The 20,572-nt window shown below is 47.9% G+C and overlaps 1 protein-coding gene across 1 annotated transcript in view; it reads left to right on the top strand.

Annotated features, from left to right (window-relative positions):
* The first annotated feature begins 255 nt into the window (after positions 1 to 255).
* LOC117881641 (cystine/glutamate transporter-like) overlaps positions 256 to 20,572 on the top strand; it is a 33,435-nt gene continuing 13,118 nt past the window's right edge. The window contains exons 1-6 of the mRNA XM_034779163.1: positions 256 to 628; positions 6,956 to 7,082; positions 15,420 to 15,535; positions 18,141 to 18,266; positions 19,631 to 19,730; positions 20,394 to 20,438. Coding sequence (XP_034635054.1) covers positions 412 to 628; positions 6,956 to 7,082; positions 15,420 to 15,535; positions 18,141 to 18,266; positions 19,631 to 19,730; positions 20,394 to 20,438 — 731 coding nt within the window. The 5' untranslated portion in view covers positions 256 to 411. The remainder of the gene's footprint in view (positions 629 to 6,955; positions 7,083 to 15,419; positions 15,536 to 18,140; positions 18,267 to 19,630; positions 19,731 to 20,393; positions 20,439 to 20,572) is intronic.

The raw sequence follows: 20,572 nt of genomic DNA on the forward strand, positions 1-20,572 counted from the left end.
GAAACCAGGTTTACAATGCAGTGTGGATGCTCAAGCACTGGGTTGGGACCACCAAGTCCACAAGCTGGAGTCCCACAGAGCTGGATTTACAGTGTAAAATTCAGAATGTGACACGTCATCTCCCCCTTCTGCCTGGGCTACAAAGCACCTATTGCCTTCCTAAGGAGTCTAATCTTTCACCTTCTCACTTCGCCGTTTTTGTTTGTATGCTTCATGCTTGTTATGCCTAGAGGATTCCAGCCAAGGCTGTTCTCTGGCAGCCTGAAAGCCTAGAGGGAGGGGAGCCTGTACAGGGCTGGGAAAAAAAAAAACTGGGGAGGATGTGTCAATCCTAGAAGCCAGGTGTAGACACAGAGCTCTCGGGAAGATCTGTGCTTGCAGGGCTCAACCAGAGAAGACAGACAGAGAGCAATGGGATTTTGCAGAAAGTCAAATGCGAAGGAGGAGGGAAAAAAGGAGACAGTGTTCCTGAGAAAGAAGATCACCCTGGTGCGGGCCATCGCACTGACTATCGGCACAGTCATTGGCAGTGGCATCTTTATCGCTCCAAAAGGGGTATTGCAAAACTCCGGCAATGTGGGGCTCTCCTTGGTTGTCTGGCTGGCTTGCGGGGTCCTCTCTCTGTTTGGTGAGTTGCTTTTTCTAATTCTCCGGTATGTGTGAGCCAGCAACAACGTTACAACATTGCGAACATCTGTGCGCGTTCTAGAGCTGTGCAGATTTTCACATGAAAACACAGGGAAAATATCAGCAGTACATTGTAAAGAGACTGCAAAACAAGTAGAAAATAACCCGGAGTAATATGGGCTAGACCGGGGTGGCCAAACTTACGGACCCTCTGAGCCACATACAGCAATTTTCAGATGTTCGAGAGTCAGGCCGTGCCAGCCAACGCTTGGGGTGTCAGCCCCGTTGCAGGTGCTTGCTGGGGCTCAGGGCTGAAGCCCCCCTACTGCTCAAGTTCCGAGCCCCATCAGGTGTGCCCTGTGGGGCTGAAGCCCTGAGATTCCCCCTCCCCACTGGGCACAAGCCAGAAGCAATGCGCTGGGGGGGCTGCTGAGTGTAAGAGGGGGCAACTCAAGCTGCTGGGGGGCTGAACCTTTAAATTGCCCCTCCCCCCCAGCAGGCACCAGTCATCTCTGGCAGAAGCCTCTAGTCCCACCACCTTTTGCCCACTGCAGGGCAAAAGCCCTGAGCTCCCCCCCCCCCAGTACAGTAGGCGGGGGGGGACACATGGGGGGCTCCGTGAGCCGCACTTTAATTGTAAAAAGAGCTGCAGTTTGACCACCCCTGGGCTAGACCCTTGGCAGACGTAAATCTGTATAATCTAAGGTCCACGCATCAGTGGAGCTGGGCTGAGCCACACCAGCTGAGGAGCCGGTCCTGTAAATCCAAACCCTATTCAAAAACCTTGGCTCCATAGCACAAAGCCTGCTGAGGCAAGGTGGCCTAGCTGGGTTTCTGAGCTGTGGGAAAAGCCAACTTTCAGAGCCCACAAAGCATGCTGCCATGGCAACCCCACGTGGTTGGGATTCTAAAGACTTATCTCAGCTTCCACTCTTTAAAAAAAAAAAAAGGATGTTTCTAGCCCTTTCCCTTGCAAGGGCATGCAGGAAAATGTAAAGCAATTGTTGGGATTAAAAATCTGTCAGGCTAGAGCTCAGGCCCTGAGACCCCATGAGGGGAAGGGTCTGTGGAGCCCAGGGGCTCCAGACTGAGCCCAAATATCTACACTGCAATTTTATAGCTCTGCAGCCCAAGCCCCACGAGCCTGAGTCACCGGACCCAGGCCAGGTGCAGCCATGCCCCAAGTCTTTTATTGCCTTTTTATCTACCTTAAGGGTATGTCTACACCGTGACCCTCAGAACCTGGCTTGACAGACTTGGGCTCATGCTATGGCACTAAAAATAGCTGTGGAGACATTGCAGCTGGTGCTTCCCAGCTCAGGCAGACAGACCTGAGTACATAGGCAGAGGCTCCGGGCGGGTTTCTTACCCAGATGGCTAGCCCGAGCCGCAACCCTTTCTACTGCGGGCTACACTGCTATTTTTAGCATGTGAGCTCAAGCAGAGCGAGCGTGTCTGTACACTCAAAGTAGGAAGCACGCTCCCACTTGCAGGATAGACATATCCTAAGTCAAAGACTCGGCCTGATTCTTCCCTTCCTTACACCTTTTGGAGCCAGATGCACCAGGGGAAAGGAGGTACAAAATGACGTCATTCTGATTTTGTACTGTCTTATACTCACTTTCCACTGAGGTAAATAATTCATAGATTTTAAACCCAGAAGGGACCATTGGGATCACCTACTCTGACTTCCTGTCTAGCACAGGTCATCAGTATTCCCTGAATTCAATTCTGTTTGAATTAATCTCTTTTAGAAAAATCTCCAGTCTTGATTTGCCAGTCATTGGAGAATCCACTACAATACTTGGTAAAATGTTCCAGTGGTTACTTACCCTCACTGTTACAAATGTATTCCTTTTTTCAGGCTGAATTTGTCTAGCTTCAACTTCCAGCTATTAGATCATGCTAGAGCTTTGCCTGTCAGACTGAAGAGCCCAGTAGCAAATATTTGTTCCCTGTGTATGTATTTATAGTCTGTGCTCAAGTGATGCCTTAATCATCTCTTGCTTAAGCTAAATAGCCTGAGCTCCTTGAGTCTATCATTGTAAGTACATCTACACTGCACCTGGAAGTGAGCCTCTGAGCCCAGGTTCAGAGACTTCAGCTAGCAGGGCTCACACTAATGTGGTAAAAATAGCTGTGTAGACGCTACAGCTCAGGCTCTGAAGCCTGGGGGGAAAGGAGGAATGAAAGTCATGTTTTCCAATCCTTTAATCAACCTTGTGGCTCCTCTCTGAACCTTCACCAGTTTCTCAACATCCATTTTGAATTGTGGGCACCAGAACTGAACACTGTATTCCAGCAGCATCACATTAGTCCAAATACAGAGGTAATATAATGCCTACAGGGACTGACATTCCCCTGTTTATGCATCCAAGGATTGCATTAACGCTTTTGGCCACCATAGCTCACCAGGAGCTCACGTTCAGCTGATTATCCACCAGCAGCCCCAACTCTTTTTCAGGATAGAGGCCCCAGTCCTGTAAGCATGACTTGCATTCTTTGTTCCTAGATTTATAATTTACCCCCATTAAAACGCATATTGTTTGCTTGTGCCCAGATCTCTCAGTATCAGTAACCAGACTACACAGAGATGCCAGACAGTCAGTGGAGAATCAGGCTCACAGGCTCGGGGGGTGGGGCAGAGAGGGAAGGAGAGGAATAGGAAGAAGAGTGAGGGGAGGTGGTAAGACTCCACAGGGAGTGGAGGGCAGCTAGCTCCAGGCTAGGAAGGAGGGTTTCAGGGATTCCTACCTGCTCCCAGGCCCTGCTGGATCCAGCTCTTGCCCCCAAAGTGTGCATGAACTTACATGGGGAAAGAGCCCCCACAATATTTTCATTGCAGAGGTGCTAGCTGTACCTGGCCCCCAGGTCTGCTGCCCCTACTCATAGATTCTAATCTTGAGTCTGATACTTGATCAGAATGTGAATACGCACCCTTAACCTCTTTTCATCCTTAACCTGGAAAGCAGGGCTGCACCCCTGAAGCCTGTTTTGAGATCCCAGAGGGAACCTAGTGGAAAGGATTATGATGAGATCACAGACTTTTCACTAGTTTGAGCAGAGATCTCTCTACATGCAGTTCCCCTGGCTCCATGGTCTATCTCTGTCTTCTACACTTGTCGACATGGGGCTGGTGGAGAGACCTGTAGCCTATAGAGATGCTTGGTTATGTTATATAGAAACATAAGTAGGCCCAATAACCTATTTCCTAAAAATAGGCTTGACAATAGTCAAGTGAGGTCTGGTAAAATATGAGTGAAGTGAGACGAGACAATTCAGAGGCAAGTCAGAGATAAATTAGAGCCGGGGGTAAACATTGTTGACCCTCACTGGATTTTACAAGTGTTTTAGATAAAATGTTAATGTTAATGTTATGGAAAATGCTCTCTCTATATAATGATAGTTACTAGTATGGCAGCATTTACACAGCTGTTAATTAAAGATGCGTTCAATATTAAATAGCCAATGAGGAGGTAGAAGAGGGTATTTTAATTATGGCAGTGGAAATATAGATATGGTAAAAGGCAGGTTTTATGCTAATTAAGTTGGGTGTTATTAGTGATTATTAAAAAGGTAGCACCCTATTTTTAAATTATGTGCAGCCATCTACCAGCAAGGAAACGCTAGAGAAAGGATTATAGGCTAGCCATTCTTACCATCCAGGGAGGGTCCAGATGCATCGTCTCATCTAGAGCATGAGCATCAATGCAGTGTATAGTCACATTGTGACGCCTGTTTGCTTGAACTAACTTTTATTTTAAATAAAGTATAATTGTCTCACTCACTGTGTCATTCACAGTCCTCCACTAAATTAAATCATGGGTAACCATGCTGGAGGCTTGAACCTTAAAGAACTCAGTAGTTTTAAGGATAAACGCATTGGGGACACAGAAATCAAGTTCCAACTGTAACTGAAGCTGGGCAGGGAGAGGGGCAAAGCTCCCCCACTTGCTTGCACTTGCGCAGTACAGAGAACGCTAATGGGGGCAAAGTGGTAGAATAGCTTAGAGGGTTGTCGTTTTTTTAAATAAATAGAAACTTCAGTAAAAAACTTTTTTTTTTAAATCATAGCTGTAAAGCAAAGCCTTCAGTTAAGTGGCAGTTCTGAAGCTGACCCAAAGCTCATTGTGGAGAGAATTTTTGTCTAAATTAGAGGGTCTGTTCTAACATGAAAAGACACAGACTTCAGATTAGAAAAAGCCAGAAAAAATAAAAACCCACCACCACCACTTTCATCTGGGACCAAAGGAGGATTTGAACACACACTTCCAGATACAAAATACTTCTTCATTAGCTCACTGGGATGCCTAGGCCCTTGCAGAACTGAAGTCCCAGGTTAAGATAGTCTGTCTGGTAGCATAGTCTTTAGTAACAGTGCTGAGATGGCAGGGGACAACCTAAGCACTCGTTATTTGTACTCTGTCTGCAGCTGTCTTCTGCAGGACTCCAAAGACAGCGTAGGCATTCTAGGGCTAATTCAGAATTTTTCAGCACATTTAATGAACCCCACCACTGGCTCAGGGTCCTGCTGCTGTACAATGCCAAGCCCACATTAGGTGCTGTATAATAAATTCTCAATGCTAATAATCTTAGCACTAAGTATCACCATAGCACAAACTTGCTGAGTTCCAGCCTTTTGCCTGCCTTTACATAACACCATGGCCTGGATGTGGCCCAAGCCCGCTTGACAGCGCAGACAAACAATCCAGTGAAAAATGTGAACCCCTAAAATAAGCCAGAGGAAATGCGCCCTCTTTGAAAAGAAAAAGGGGTCTTTATAGAGTGAATGCTAAGGACTTGAGAGAATAAAGGTGTGGTCTAAGACTTCATATTTCAGCATCCTCTATGTTCCTACCTTTGTTTGCTCTTGTCCTTCCCAGGAGATAACATTTAGATTATTAGTATAATGAAAAGTTCACTGATATCTCATATGTAATCAGTGGCAGGTGGTGTGTAGAGGGCATTGGGACATCAAAGCACATAAGCACACACATATACATACATATGCACGCGCGTGTGTGTGTGTGTCACTAAAAACTAATCACAGACACAGTAAATCTATAGGAGCCTGCTATATAGTTGCTTTGTTCACAATTCATATTTAGCAGCAGGTTGTTCTTCTCCACCGGTCCTGTGGCACATGTCAATCTGCACAGTCAAGGTCGGACAGGAGTAGCAGATATTTCCTGTAGGGCCTGGGGCATTAGATTCACTGCTTAAGCCACAGGCTTCCACACCCCTCCAATCATCAGGATGGACTCCAGGAGGCAGGTAGGTCCAAGGGCACAACACAAGGGGAAGCCAGACACCCCTCTTTCCCACACCCCAGACATAGTGGGAGTAGAGAGAGGGAAAAGTCTCGCTCATTTCTGGCCTTTCTGGTGGGAAGGGAGTGGGAGAGGTCACAGACAGTACCTCTCCTCCTCCCCCTCCCAACCCCCTGCTTCCCCAGCAGTGCCAGGCCAGGGCGGATGGCACGTAGTAGCAGGTTAGCAGAGGAGTTGGGATACTGCAGTCAGGACCAAGCCAGGGAGTGTTGGGGTCTGAGCCCCCAGGAGCACAGGCCAGGTCCACCCAGGCAGTGCAGACCCCTGCAGGGAGCAAGATCCGGGCACAGGACAGGCTCTGTAAGGAATCAACCCGAGCCCTCTTGCTGCTTCTATCTTCTTCCCAACTCCCCCAACTACAACCCTGCTTCTCCCAGCTGTGCAGGTAAAGCGCCCCACTTGCCCCAAAATTCACCAGCCACCACAGTACATAACCAGGCTGTGGTATATTATGTGACCTCTTTAAAGGCATTAAATGCCAGTGCTCCATAGCAGTGACTGTTCTCTCAGAGAAAGGGTGGTCTCATGGACTAGGATGCAGTATATCTGGATTCAGTTCCAAGCCATTGACTTCCTGTGTGACCTTAGCAAGTCACAATCTCTCTCTGCCTCAGTTTGCCAACTCTGAGGGGAGATTGTAATACTCCATTCTTCTTCACCTTCTCCTGTCAGTCAGGGTCGGTAGCTCTTGTTCTTTGTCTCCAGTCATTCCTGTCAAGTGTTCCTTCCATGCTGACACCAGCCTTCAGGAGGACATGAAACTTCTCGAGCCACCTTTTCCTGGGTCTTCATCATGGTCCTTGTCCAGTGACTAGAAGACCTCATACTCTGTGAGCGACATAACTCCTTGGCCATAACAGCTCTTCAGGAGCTTCCATCTTGTTTATATAGATCAAGTTCTTCAGGGTGGGGACTATCACTGTGTGTTTGTATGTTTAGGCTCCATAGGCACTACTGTAATATAAATAAATAATTTTCCCTCCTTATTTTGTGTCTAGGCGCTCTGTCTTATGCAGACCTGGGAACAAGCATCACAAAATCTGGGGGCCATTACATCTACCTCCTAGAAACCCTTGGGCCTTTGCCAGCCTTCTTAAGATTGTGGGCTGAATTTGTTATGATCCGGTAAGAACAGTTCTGCGTTTCCATAGGTGTGTAAGGACAGGAGTGATACGTCGTTGCTGATTTGTATTTATAGACTCCTCTCTTTAAATCTCTAATTGGGGCAGAGTCCAACTGTGCAGCTAAAGGAGCCAGCGGGTGAATGCAAAACAGTAGCAAACACATGGACTTTCAAATGGCTACAGGGAGGATAGAGGGAAAGAAGGGGGGGAGTGGGAACCTAAGACAGGGAAATGGAGGGGGGAAAGGAGGCAGAGGAGGAAAATGAAAAGGTAAAAGGTAAAAAAAAAAGTGAGATGAAGAATAAAAAAATTGAAAACAAGGAATAGCTTGCAGCAACCGTGGTAATGAGATAGATGGACATTTTCCTGCAATCTGCCAACACAGCTGGGTTTTCTGGAAAAAGGCTCCTTAGAAATCTGTTTGATATGTGACCTCCTCCTCTCCCACCCGCCCCCCTCCAATAGCTGCTGGATAAACAGAAATGTCTGCCACAGCACATCTGGGCGTGGCTGTGAGGTCTGCCACCATGGAGAATGAGATCACAGCTTACGCAACTGAACCCCTGCAGAACTGGGACAAAGTAACCAACCCCCTTATTAAATGGGTACAATACATATTTAAAAAAAAAACCCACATTGTTTAGCCTGTTAACCTTGCCTGTGTTTATGGCCATAAAAAATGAGAGAGGTCACAGGCTGAATGGAAATGGAATCTGAAATATCCTTTCATGCCTATCTATCCGTCTAAATTCTACATAGCCCCCCATCAGCAAAGCAGCCCCAGTTCCTGGGTGATACCTCCAGGTCCAGAGGGAGGGAGAAGAGCACTGGTAGGGGGTGGGGTGTGTACAGCCACTGCCTCACTCGGCACAACACATTTTATTTCATGGGCACTGCATGTCACCACACTGTATGTGCTCTCTAGCTCTTTTTCTGTGGTTGGGGCCTGGGGAGAAGGCCTCAGATTCTCACCTCAAGGTTACCAGTTCAAATCCCCTCCTAGGGAAGCAGCAATTGAAAAACAGTCCCACTCTAATGGCTCTTCAGCGACCTCATGGTGGTGTGTTAGTATCGTCAACCCATTTCCTAAACAAAGTAAAGATGGTCCAGTGGGTAGGGCACTGAGGGATGGCTCTGGCTTTTTTGCCGCCCCAGGCAAAAAAGCCTTTCGCCGCCCCCCCCCCACCGGGGAGCGCGGCAGGGGAGGGCGGCGAGCCCGGCCGCGGCCCCACTCTCCTCCCGGCGTTCCGGCTGGCTGGGGAGGGCGGTGAGCCTGGCCATGGCCCCGCTCTCCCCAGGTGAGCGCCGCCCTCTCCAGGTGCCGCCCCAAGCACATGCTTGGAGGGTTGGTGCCTGGAGCTGGCCCTGAGGGCACTAGCCTCCAACTCAGGAGACCTGGATTTGATACCCTGCACCATCACAGATTTTCTGTGCAACACGGTGTCTCAGTCCCTCTCTGCCAAATGGGGATACTCATACTTCCCTATCTCCCAGGGGTGATATGTGGACAAATACATTACAGGTTGGGAGTCACCCAGATACTATGATAATAGGGGACATAAGTACAATAAATAAATAGATTGCAAGAACTGTTGCCCACCCAATCGGCTCAGCAGAAATGCTGGATGGCCCATGAAGACAATTCCCTTCCTCCACCTTGTGGTGGGCCCTTCAGGTACATTGGTGGGGCAGCGTGGGAAGCTTACACAGCTCCAAAACAAGCAAGCATAAAAGGACTTCAGTTTCCAGAGCTGCCAGTTGGCAATTTCCAGCAGTACTAAGTTCTCTGAAAAATGGGGCTGGAGAGAAATTCAACCCAGGTCCCTAACCCATCTCAGCTGGAAAGCAAAGAGGGCATCCTTAAGGCACATCTACACTTTGAGCTGGGAATTACACCTCCCTGCTTGAGTAGCCATACTTGTGCTAGCTCTGATCCAGCTGGCATGTTAAAAGTCGTGTCCTCACAGCAGCGTGAGCGGCTAGCTGTCCCGACTACATACATCACATCTCAGACAGGACTGCAATCAGGGTGGCTAGCCCCTTGCACTGCTATTATTAGTGGGCTAGCTCACAGAGCAAGCATGGATAAATCTCAGCGAGCAGGGTACCACGCACCCAGCTCAGAGTACAGGAATACATACCCTTACTGTTGCAGGGACAAAGACATCGATTGTCCCTAACCTCCCATGGTGAGAAAAATCCTATTTCCTCCAATGTCAGAGGGGGAAAGAGAACAGACAAAGCTGAAGAAGTACCTGTGCTTTGGGAAGAGTCTCCAGGTCTTCACCTTTCACCACCTTTCACCAGCATGAAAAGAAATCTGTGGATGTTTTTCGTCTCTGTGAGGGGGCGCGTCCACACCCTATTAAGGAGGAAGCTAATGAGCTTGGTGATCCCTAACTAGACACACCTGAAATGCTTGCTCTGCTTGAAGGGAAGAAGCTTAAAAAGGGAAGGCCTGCCACACAAAGGGGTGGTTACAGGAGAAGACTGCTGTGCCTCAGGCACCCGATTACAGGGTCAGCAAAGGAAATAGGCACTGAGACAGAAATCCTTGAGACTGCTTGGACCAGGAATGGACCAGGTGTTACCAAAAAAGGGAGAGTCTAAGGAAGAACTCCAATCCTGATCAGGACAATAAAAAGCCTACAGACAAACCAGAACCCAAAGGGGTGAGGGAGAGACAGACCGAGAAACTGAGCACCTTTTCCCCCACCCTTCCGTTCTTTACCTTGTTCCTCCCTGCCCTCAGAGAGGGGAAAGGAACTCTCTGTTCTGGGAGACACTCTTGTTTAGGCTAGCCCAAGCAGGGGAAGAACTCAGGGTTACTCTACACTAAAAGTGCTACATCGGTGCAGCTGCACCACTGCCGAGAGCTCTCCGATCTGTAGAATAAATCCACCTCCGCAAACAGCGGTAGCTAAGTCAGTGGGAGAAGCTCTCCCACCGATATAGTGCTGTCCACACCAATGCTTAGGTTGATGTAACTTACATTGCTTAGGGAGGTGGCTTATTCGCACCCCAGAGCGATGTAAGTGGTAAAATACCAAAATAAGTGGTAGTGTAGACCCAAGGTCGGCTCCAGGGTTTTGCTGCCCCAAGCAACGAGGCGGGGGGGGGGGGGGGGGGAAGCAGTGATCGTGATCGGCAGCACTTCGGCGGCAGCTCCACTGAGCCACTTTTTTCTTCAGCGGCAGGTCCTTCCCTCTGAGAGGGACCAAGGGACCTGCCGCCGAATTGCCGGACGTGCCGCCCCTTCCCCTTGGCCACCCCAAGCACCTGCTTGCTGCACTGGTGCCTGGAGCCGGCCCTGGGTAGACCTGACCTCAGTGTCAGAAAGGAACCAACTTAAACCACAGTCTGATAGGGACTCCAGGCCCCCTACCCGCCACAAGTGATGGACAATGCAGGCAATTTATGCCTGATATAAGGAAAACAAAACCACAGAGATGGGGCTAGAGCTCAGCAGCTCTGAGCAGGATGGAACCCAACAGTGCTGCAAGTGGTGAGCTGAGATGCAGGAGCTGCAAGCAGCTCCGCAACTGCGGCTCCGGGAGCAATTGCTGCAGCAGTGGATCATCCAGCAGCAACTCCAAACGATGTGGCAGCAAAAGCTGCTGAGGGAGCTGAAGACCCAGCAGCAGGAGTTCCACAAGGAGATGATACGACATAGTGCCAATCTTACGCTCTCCAGGAGTCCTTGTGGGGCACACTTCCACCAAGCTGAGTCCCCCACCAATGCCCGTGAAGCTAACCAATATGGGGCTGGACAATGATCCTGAAATCTTTTTACCACCAAGAGGGTAGCCTTAGCCTCCCAGTAGCCTCCTGAGCAGTGGGCTTTGATTTTGGCTCCATACTCGATGGAACTGACCCAGGCGACCAACCATAACCTGGACTCAGAGCAGGCCAAGGACTATAAATAAGTCAAGTCCACCATTTTGGACTATTTGGACACTTCTGAGGCAACCCACCCTCAAAGATTTAGATTCAAAACCTATCCGAAGGGGGTCAGACCCTGCATAGTAGCCTAATGTTTGAAGGAACACCATTGGAAGGGACTCCACCCAGAAGAACAGTCCAGGGCCCAGGTTGCTAAGTCAATTGCGACTGAACAATTTATAAGGATATTGCCAGCAAAAGGCAGAGTGTGAGTATCATGGCACCATGCTAGGACCTTGTCAGATGCAGTACAGTTAATGGAGAACTGTCTAGCAGCCAAAGGGTCGCTAGAAACAGAAATCGCTACGGGTTCAAATCTGTGCAGGTCCGTCCTGAGAGAGACCAGGGAGGCCAACCTCAAAACGGTAACATCCACCAAACATTCTCCAAAATAATCAGTCCAGCCCCCAGACCATGGGAAGCCCGAGGGGCCTAGGGATCAGGCTCAGACATCATCACCAATGCTTCAAGGAGCTGAAGTAGGACCTGCAAAGTAGGTCCTGGCCTCTACTCTGCAGCCAAATTTGCCCCCAGCTAAGAAAAATAACATTGGTGTCAGCCCAGCAACTTGCCACTCCTGTGGGCAGACAGGACACAAAGAAAGAATACCCTCTTATAGAATGTGAGTATAGCCCGGGCCGGACTGCAGAAACACGCATCCAGAAAATAGCATCCCTCAAGTTGACAGTGTGACAGATTTTTGTTACCAATTTGCCTGGGCCATGGTTGATCAGGCTGGGGCCACAGGATTTTTTGGGGGGAGGAGATGACAAGGCACACCAAAAGTGTTTACATTTTAAAGTTTTATCGATAACAGCAGAGAGTGCTGGGAATGCTTTCACGTTACTTAGGGGAAGAAAGAAAGCGTTAATGCCCCAAGCCCTAACCCACTTTTATACTTAAACACGCATGACTCAGACTGGCCAAGTCTGGGTGTAACGTCAGAAGAAGGGGGGCAGGGGGAGAAGGTGAACGGGAGTGCTGTCCTGGGCCCAGGCCGTCCAAGGATCTGCTGTGCTTTTTAAATTGCTTCAGCTTTTAGGAGGGTTTTAAGTCCTGGCTCCTTGGGGGAGAAGAGAGGGGAGTGGTGCTCTGTACAGGGACCTCTGTTCCTGGTGCCCTCTTCCAAACCAGCTTTCTGTGGTTTTTTTAAGTTTTCCCAAAACACCCAGTTTCAGGGCCGTGAGACAGTTTTGTTTGTTCCTGGTAGACAGAAGGATCTCATGTGCAATATGGGAGTAGGCTAACTTTTTATATCTTTGCTTCCAGAGCCTGTCGGTGTGCAATTTTAACAATTTCTTTTTTTAATTAAAAGGTCTGGCCTTACTATGCTAGAAACATACTGCATTCATTCGTACTGATAAGTATTAAACAGTGATTTTTTTTTTTTTTTTTTTGCTTTAGCAAGTGTATTAAAACCTTAGTGTTTCCTAATATTACCCAAAACATTTTGTGTTCCAAGGTGGACAAAGCAAGTATCTGCATTTTAGTACATTCCATAGCTATACCAGTATGGTTTTTTATTTTCATTTGTTTTTCTGTTAGACTGTCCTGTAACTGGGACATAGAGCTTAATTTATTTTTAATGACCTCCAGGTTTACAGTAGGTATAATCCCTGCTCCAAAACTAAATTTTTTTTTAATATGTTGGCTGCTGCATGAGGATGTTTTTCTGCAGCATTTAATACACAACAATGCTAGCAACAAGACAAACAACACAAAACACAACATAGAACGCAAAACACAATTTTTATTGTGACAGCAGATTCATGGTATTTTGGGTTGCTCCTCAGCTGGTATCCGCTTTTTTTGATTTTTTGAACAAAAGAACATGTTTTTACCCCTTTGGGGGGGGGGGCAGATTATTGCTGAAAATATTTTTCTCTCTCTTTACCAGAGTTATGATTGCTTTTAAACTTTTAGCTTCTGCTTTCAAAACACACAGTGATTTGAAAAAGAAAACACAACCTATTGCGTCTCCCTTTGGCAAAGTGACAGTTTGATTACACAGCTCAGAGTGGGGCATGGTCTCTCTCTCTTTTCTACAGCTTTTATCTGCTATTTTGTTACAAAAAAAAAAAAAAAAAAAAGAACATTTACATTTTTTTTTCCATTTTTCTGGCTTTGATTGCCCTGCTACAGCCACGACTTTGGTCTTTATTTAAAACATTTTAAATTTTGTAAAGCATTGAGTTACCTTAAGGGTTAAATGAGAAATACCAAAGTTAAACAACACTAGTTACCTGTGTTTGGCAAAAGTGTTTTTTGGTTTTGCAACTTTGAATGGAAAATTAAAGGGATTTCAGTGGTATTATTTAAAACACGACCAATTTATTTTAATCCACAAAACAAAGATTGTCCACACCCAGAATGGGTTTTATTAGCAAATTTGACTAACTTGTTCATAGTCAAATGATTTTACTTAGATAACGTTTTTGCCTGGATTATTTAAGAAAAGGGCCCATTTTTCCTTCAGAATGGCTGCAAAGAAACGAAGAATTTAAAAAAAAAAAAAAAAAAAAAAAAAAAAGTGTTTAACATTTTTACAAAGTTTTACTGCTTAATTCCCTCCAGACTGTGCAGAGTTAACTTCTTACTTTCTTTTTTTTACTTCTGCCACTAAGCGCTCAGGGCTTGCAACCCGTTTTTTAATTTTTTTAAACTGTTGCTTGCCTGCTTGTCTGGGCCCGATTTTGTTTTTCTCGTTGAACCGCTTCTTTCCATGGTCACAGGCTTTGTTTCACTACCAATTTAGCAAGGAGGGTGGGCTCCTTAACTAGCCCCCACCCTTCCTGGCCCCTTTCCTCTTTATAATTGCCCCCACGGGGTGCTGTTCCTGTAGTTGGGGGTGCCATACATACAACCTTCACCCGCTGGACCTCTCCTCAGTCTTAATGCAGGCCACTATAGGGATGCAAGGTTCCACCCAAAATTGAAGACCTTCACAAAAGGAGAGATCAAAGCCCTTACAAGGGTCACCCGAACCGTCCCCCATGAGGCTTGCCATCTGGACCGAACACCTGGCCAACTGACGTTTTAACTGTTCCATTTTCTTTTCATGGAAAGCACGCTGCCGTTGCGGTGTATGCTGGGCACGAATGGTCAAGTCTTTGACAAGTCCCCAAAGGACCAGTACCTGCTTAGCCAGTGCTTCCAGGCGGGTGCATTCCGCCTTTTTGGCCTGGAAGTCCTGTCTCAAGGCTTGCAACTTGTCCTGGGCATAGGCTTGGGTTGCTACCTGGTTAGTGATCTGCGCTTTCAGTTGCTCAATTTCCCCCCCCGAAGCTGTCAGGTACACATCCTCTTCCCAACTCCTTTTTTTGTCCCCAACAACATGAGATACCACATGGCTATGGCAGTCCAGATTAATCCCACAGCTTCCCCTAGGTTTTTACCCTTCTGCTTTTCATACTCAGTATATAGATCTAACAAATCCTGCCAAGAATGCACTCTCCTCTGAAGCTCCATCACAGAACCCCAGGGATTGTATCCCACCTTGGCAAGAGCCCTCTCCAGCCGGGAGAGGTTCCCCCCACCCTTGAAAGAGGCAGCAGGGTTCCGTCCCTCTTTGCTGCCTCCCCCATGACTCAGGCATCAGGTTCACCTGTTTCCCGTGACACCAGCTGACTGAGCAGCCGGACTACCATGTCCGCGCTCCCTAAAGCGCGTACGTCCAGCATTGAACCCATCGCTGATGCCATCGCCCACAATTGCGGGACTCCTGAGTCCACAGCTGTACCCTTCTGTTTCCTGAACATGCTGACCCAATCCGTTGGTACAACTTCTAAAAATTTTAATTGCTTGAGATTTCACATTGCTCACCTTGGCACCGGGGCTTACAATGTTCACCCCTCCCGGGCCAGAGGGAGAGATGCTAAGGTTACGGGGATTTAAAGAAACTAATGAAAAGTGCCCACATAAATGACATGATATTTTAATAATCTGAACTCAGATTTTCACCCTTGTGGCTTTCTGCTTCAGTGAGACAGTTTAAATATTCCCTTTAATGATTATTTAGAATTAGGATATTCAATTGGAGATGAAAATATGACCTTATAAAACATTATAGATAAGTTGAGAACATTTCCACACAATATACAGTGTGGATCTACCTTCCCAGGGGACTCCCTAAGGGGAGGGGGCCAACGGGTTGTAACAACAGCACCGGTGATGATCCAAGGTAAAAGCGTTCGAGGACTCGGACTCCGGCTGCAGTAAGATAGTATCCAAATCTCCTTGGTATGAGCTGATGGCACCCATAGAAGGCATCCGAAGGAGATGAGTGGGCCAAGGAAGGAAAGGTGGTAGAAGAAGAGATATAATGTGGATTGGGGGGGGGGGGCGGGAAGTGTTTTCCCCTGTCTAACATGCTTTGAATTTCTATTTTGCTTTCCAGTCCTGCCAACATTGCCGTGGTGTCCTTGGCTTTCGGGCGATACTTAATTGAGCCTCTCTTCGCTCCTTGCCATGCCCCTGCCCTGGCTGTGAAGCTGGTCACCACCACCGGCATCTGTGAGTAACCCTCAAAAACAATCCAAGCAAAAATGGGGACGGGAAAAAGAGCAGGCTCGACTGGCTATTCCTGATATGATTCCGCCCTCTCTCGTTTTCTGCCTCTGTCAGCAAGGATTGCCCTTTTCCATGTCTGTCAAGCCCCATACAAAGCAATGGGATGCTCTATAAATATTCATCTGTAATGTCACCTCCCTACAGTAAATTGGGGCGTAGCCACGGGTGGGCCTGGATGGGCTGCGGCCCACCCACTTAGCCTCCACACCCACCTGAGCGTCACTCAGGCACCTGAAATTTAGGACGGAGCACGGGCGGGGCTGGAGCCCCCCAAATCCACAAGCTAAGAAGGGGTGAGTCATCCCAGGTGGGGGGGTGCCCTGAGGGGGTGGATCTGGGTGGGGCTAGCACTAGGGCCAGAGCAGAGCCGGGCTGGGCATGAGCAGGGTGCTGGAGACTGGGGCAGCAGCACGCGGTGCAGGATGCACAGACACAGCAGCGCCAGCAGGACAGAGGGACTCGGCCGCTGGACGACACCAAGCCAGAGTTGGGAGGGGCGGGCAGAGCTTGAGCACCTGCAGGGCCTCTCTCCACCCCATGGGCGCACCCGCAGCCTGTGCGCCTCGGGCAGCCTCGCCTTCTAGTGCCTGCTGAGCAGTAAGGACGAGCTGGAATGGGTGGAGGGAGGCGGGACCCCGATCCATCATGCCCCACGCTCCGTCATGCACCACAGTCCCATCCCTGCACCCCTAGCTCCAGGCTCTGCTATGCCCCCAGTTCTATCACCTCACCCACATCCCATGGCCCCTTGAGTCCTGTCCTTTCCCCCCCCCCCCCGCCAAATCTGGCCCTCAGCCTCTGCCCTCCCCCATCCAGCCCCTCTTCCCCAGTTTTCCCTCCCTGCTCTGGATAAACTTCTCTCTTCCCAAGGTGGTGAGGGTCAGGGAACCAGTTTTCCTGGCTGGGTATCCTGTGGGGGAGGGGAGGTCATAGCCTTTGGACTCTGCTGAACTGAAGACGGGGGTGTCAGTGCCTATTATCCCCCCTGGCCCTAAGGAATGTGGGGAATGTCAGTCCAAAGGGGGGAACCTCTTTTACCCCGGCAGCTACCCACACTGGAGCATGGGGGTTGGGTCCTGTCCCCATGCGTGTGCCCAGCTTGGCAGGTGAAGCCCTGTGTCTGGGGGCACCAGGGCTAGGAAGAGGGTGTGGCGTCAGGGGAGAAGCTGAGCGAGCACAGTCTGTCATTGCCCATCCACCTGAAAGTCAGGGCCGAGCCAAATTTCCACTCCTAGCTACGCCACTGTGCTAAATCATCAAAATCCTGCAACCACACCCTCTCAGAATAGTCAGTGTTTGCCTCCATTAAGCTAAGTAAGCGGGGGATTTAATTTCCTTGGGCAGGAAGTGTCACTTCCTATGTGTTTGCATAGAGCCTGGTACAACAGGGTTCCGATCCTGACTGGGGCCTCTGGGTGTTACATACAAACAAATAAATCCAAAGCTAGCACAAAGGACACATTGTGTACATAAAGCACATAGGCTGGTACAGTATTTTCAGAGGAGTGTAAGGCAGTTAGAGGCCCAAATCCCTTTGTTTCAACTGAGATTGAACATCTCACTCACATTTGTGAATTTGAAAATCTCCTTCATAAAGAACAAGAGTCAAACCCCTCTTTGGATGTAATGTTCAGTTACAACAGGACACTTATCTATCTCATCATAAGCAGCAGACTTAGCACTCTGGGGTCCTGTGAGATATTACACTACGAAGTTCCAAACACGTGCACTCACTCCCAGAAACTAGAGACTAAAAACACCTGTCAGGCCGACTAGCCTAGCCCCTTGTGTTTGCAAGAGGATGAGGACTTTGTCTTCTAGACCAGTTTACAATGAACTAAGATATGGGATTTGTACAACTACCCGGGTACTGGACTCCCCATGAACATAAAGCTCCCATTGTGGGGAACATCAATACCAGGCTCCCTAAAGAGGAACTTCCAAGATGAGGGGTCATAGAACAAAATAGTGACCTCACACTAGTCCCGCCCAGAAGTGAATTCAGTATATTCCAAGTAGGCTCTTCGGGGCCATAGAGAGAAACTATCACTTCCCTCCTTCTGGAGGGCATTGCCAGCATGCATGAAACTCCAATACTGAAAACCCGTGCAGCCGGTTCCCAGCTCTCCTCAGCCCTGAATATCAGGGTTTGGGATTATTTTAGACAGATGTATTTTTCAATTTGTATCTCATCTTAGTTATATCCTCCTCAAGTTGCTAATGTCTTACTATCCTCACTGGTGTTTTCAACATGTTACAGTTCAGTATCCTCTAAAACATAATTAACATGCCACTGTGCTTATACTTTATTCCAGATCATTCATGAAGATGTTAAACAGGACAGGTGCCAATCTTATTTCCTACTGAACCTCAACTAAACACCTCCCCTCACATCCCTACCTTGCCATTTACCATAGAACTGAGGGTTAGAAGAGACTGCCATGGTCATCTGGTCCAACCCCCTGCCAAGACCCTTTACTTAATGCCTTCGATTTAGATTTCAGTCTACAGGAATAACACTGTTCTGCTTTTTTTCATTCCCTCCAAGCCTTAATCATTGCTCTGAACTGCTGGAGCGTCAGTTGGTCTGCAAATATACAGACCGTTCTCGCAGCCCTCAAGATGGTCACCATTGGCCTGATTATTGTCCCTGGGATGATGGCGCTAGCTGAAGGTAAGACAACTGCAGCCTGTGTGTGACACGAGACAGGAAGGGGATAATAGCAGGAAACAGACAGAGGTAGGGGAGTCCTAGGGAGAGGCACAGACAGATGAGAAGGGAGATAGAAAGTGGAGAACAGAGTCAGAAAGAGAGAGACCAGAAAAAGAAAGAGGGCTTGAGAATTTTAGCCAGGAGAAAAACCTCTACTAGAAAAAAAAAAAAAAAAAAAAAACACGCTTACCTGTGTCCTACCCTCAGCCTATTTCTCTTGCACTGTCCTTTAGTTCTTCTTTTGTCTGCCAAGGGAGCCAAATCTGAACAGCCCTTCCAAAGTAGGCTGCGTTGTTTGACTGGATTTCTGGTCACTTGCCAAGCTAGGCAGTGCATGACAAGAACATCTGAAATGGAAGCAGCATGATCAACATGCAGACAGATCTCCCTACCTCCCACTGTTTAGTCCATTCATGCCAAGCCACCGCCTTAAACGTTACCCTCTCAGGAGTAGCAATGAAATGGGAAGTACAGCATTGCAAAACATGAACTGCAATCACCCAGGCACTTGGTGAAAATAGGTGCTTTACCATAGTCCTTGTCCCCCCCCACCCCCCTGCTCCCAGCCCCTCGGTCACACAACAGGTACTTGGCTGCATTGTTCCTACCTCACCTAGGATGGGCGGTGGCTAATACCCATTCCCAGGGGAAAAGGAGATGAATTCTGCATGTCCTCGAATCAATTGCTAGTCCAGCAGATGATGCAGGCCTTTGAATGTTCCATGCCAGCTCAGTGCAGGTTTGGACTTGTCTTTTTCTGAGAAATATGAAATGAAGCACATTCAGGTTGCAGCAGAGCTGTGACATTGATGGATTGCACATCATTTAAAAATAGTATTTCTGTGCAGACGGATGTTGGATCAGAGGCATCTTTAGTCTAGCAGGCAAAGGCATAATAAGATCCAACAGCTGGAAGCTGAAGCTAGATAAATTCAGACAGGAAGTAAGGTCTCTTTTTAGCAGTCAGGGTAATTAATCACTGGGACAGATTATCAAGGGATATGGTGGATTCTTCCCCCTTGAAAATCAAATGGGATCTCTTTCTAAAAGATGTGCTCTAGCTTAACCCCAAGTTATTGGTGGGGCTGCATTAGTTACTGGGTGAAAATCTGTGTGCTTTGTTACGCGAGAGGTCAGACTAGATGATCAATTGTGTCCTTAAAAATCTTTGAAATTTGAGGCGTTATTTTAGACTGGCTCTGTAGAGTCTCTCTGAGCTGGCACTGTGCTGTCAGAGCTACGGCAGTGGCTTGGCTGGTTGAATTCTTAGCACCAACTTCTCCGAGACCATCAGATTTATTGGTTGTATTTCCATCTCCTCTCAGGTCACTATGAAAATTTCCAGAATGCTTTTGACACTAGCTCGCTGGCTCTGGACAAGCTGCCTCTGGCTTTTTACTCGGGAATGTTTGCATACGGCGGATGGTAGGCTTCCAGCTCTATACTGGACAACATCTCTTCTAATCACTGATGAAAGCCAGATAAGCCCCAAAGAGTTCAAATCGCTGCAGTATGGAACTTGTGTGGAGCCTGTCTCATCTCAGTTACAGATTCAAATGCACCCTGGATCAGCAATGGCCAAGTCATCGTAGTGGCTGTTTACCTGTCCCCTAGAGACTGGACTGAGACCATTTTACTTAGGCAAAACATCATTCGAGGGGCAAATGAAGTAATGTTGGGGACCTCCAAAGAGCACCTCTGCTCTATCTTACATATTACAAAGGAAGCTCATGTCCAGAAAGTAAAGATAATGATGTTGCAGGGTGCAACTCAGAGCATCTAAATTCTTAATATTGGGGGGTAGGGGATGGAGGGAGCTTCGATCCCAACAGTTTGATTTTCTAGGAAGAGATTCTTCCTTCACCACCACCCTTAAGAGGAAGCATTTGACTTTCTTTGTAGAAAGTCTCTCTATAGTTATGTAGTAAGACACATGGTCTAAGAAAGGGTGCCCCTCTATTCAGGAAGCAAATACCCAGATGCAGCTTGGAAACAGTGACAGATGCATAACCTGTTCCATCTCACTGTTCAAAGCCCAACATGGGAAATGGACTCTCAGGTCCAGACACTTTTTTCTTCTAATTGCAGGTTCTATGTCAACTTTGTAACTGAGGAAATCATAAACCCTGAAAGGTGAGTACCATGGCCAGCTGCTTGAATTCATATCTGGTAGATAAACAAACCACTGAAGAGGATGTTGATTCCCGTGCCCCAAAGCTGGAGCAGTGTAATAATACAAGCTGTTAAAGGGCACGAACTCACTTCAG

This window comes from Trachemys scripta, chromosome 1, assembly GCF_013100865.1.
Source record: "Trachemys scripta elegans isolate TJP31775 chromosome 1, CAS_Tse_1.0, whole genome shotgun sequence".
Taxonomy (NCBI): Eukaryota; Metazoa; Chordata; order Testudines; family Emydidae; genus Trachemys; species Trachemys scripta.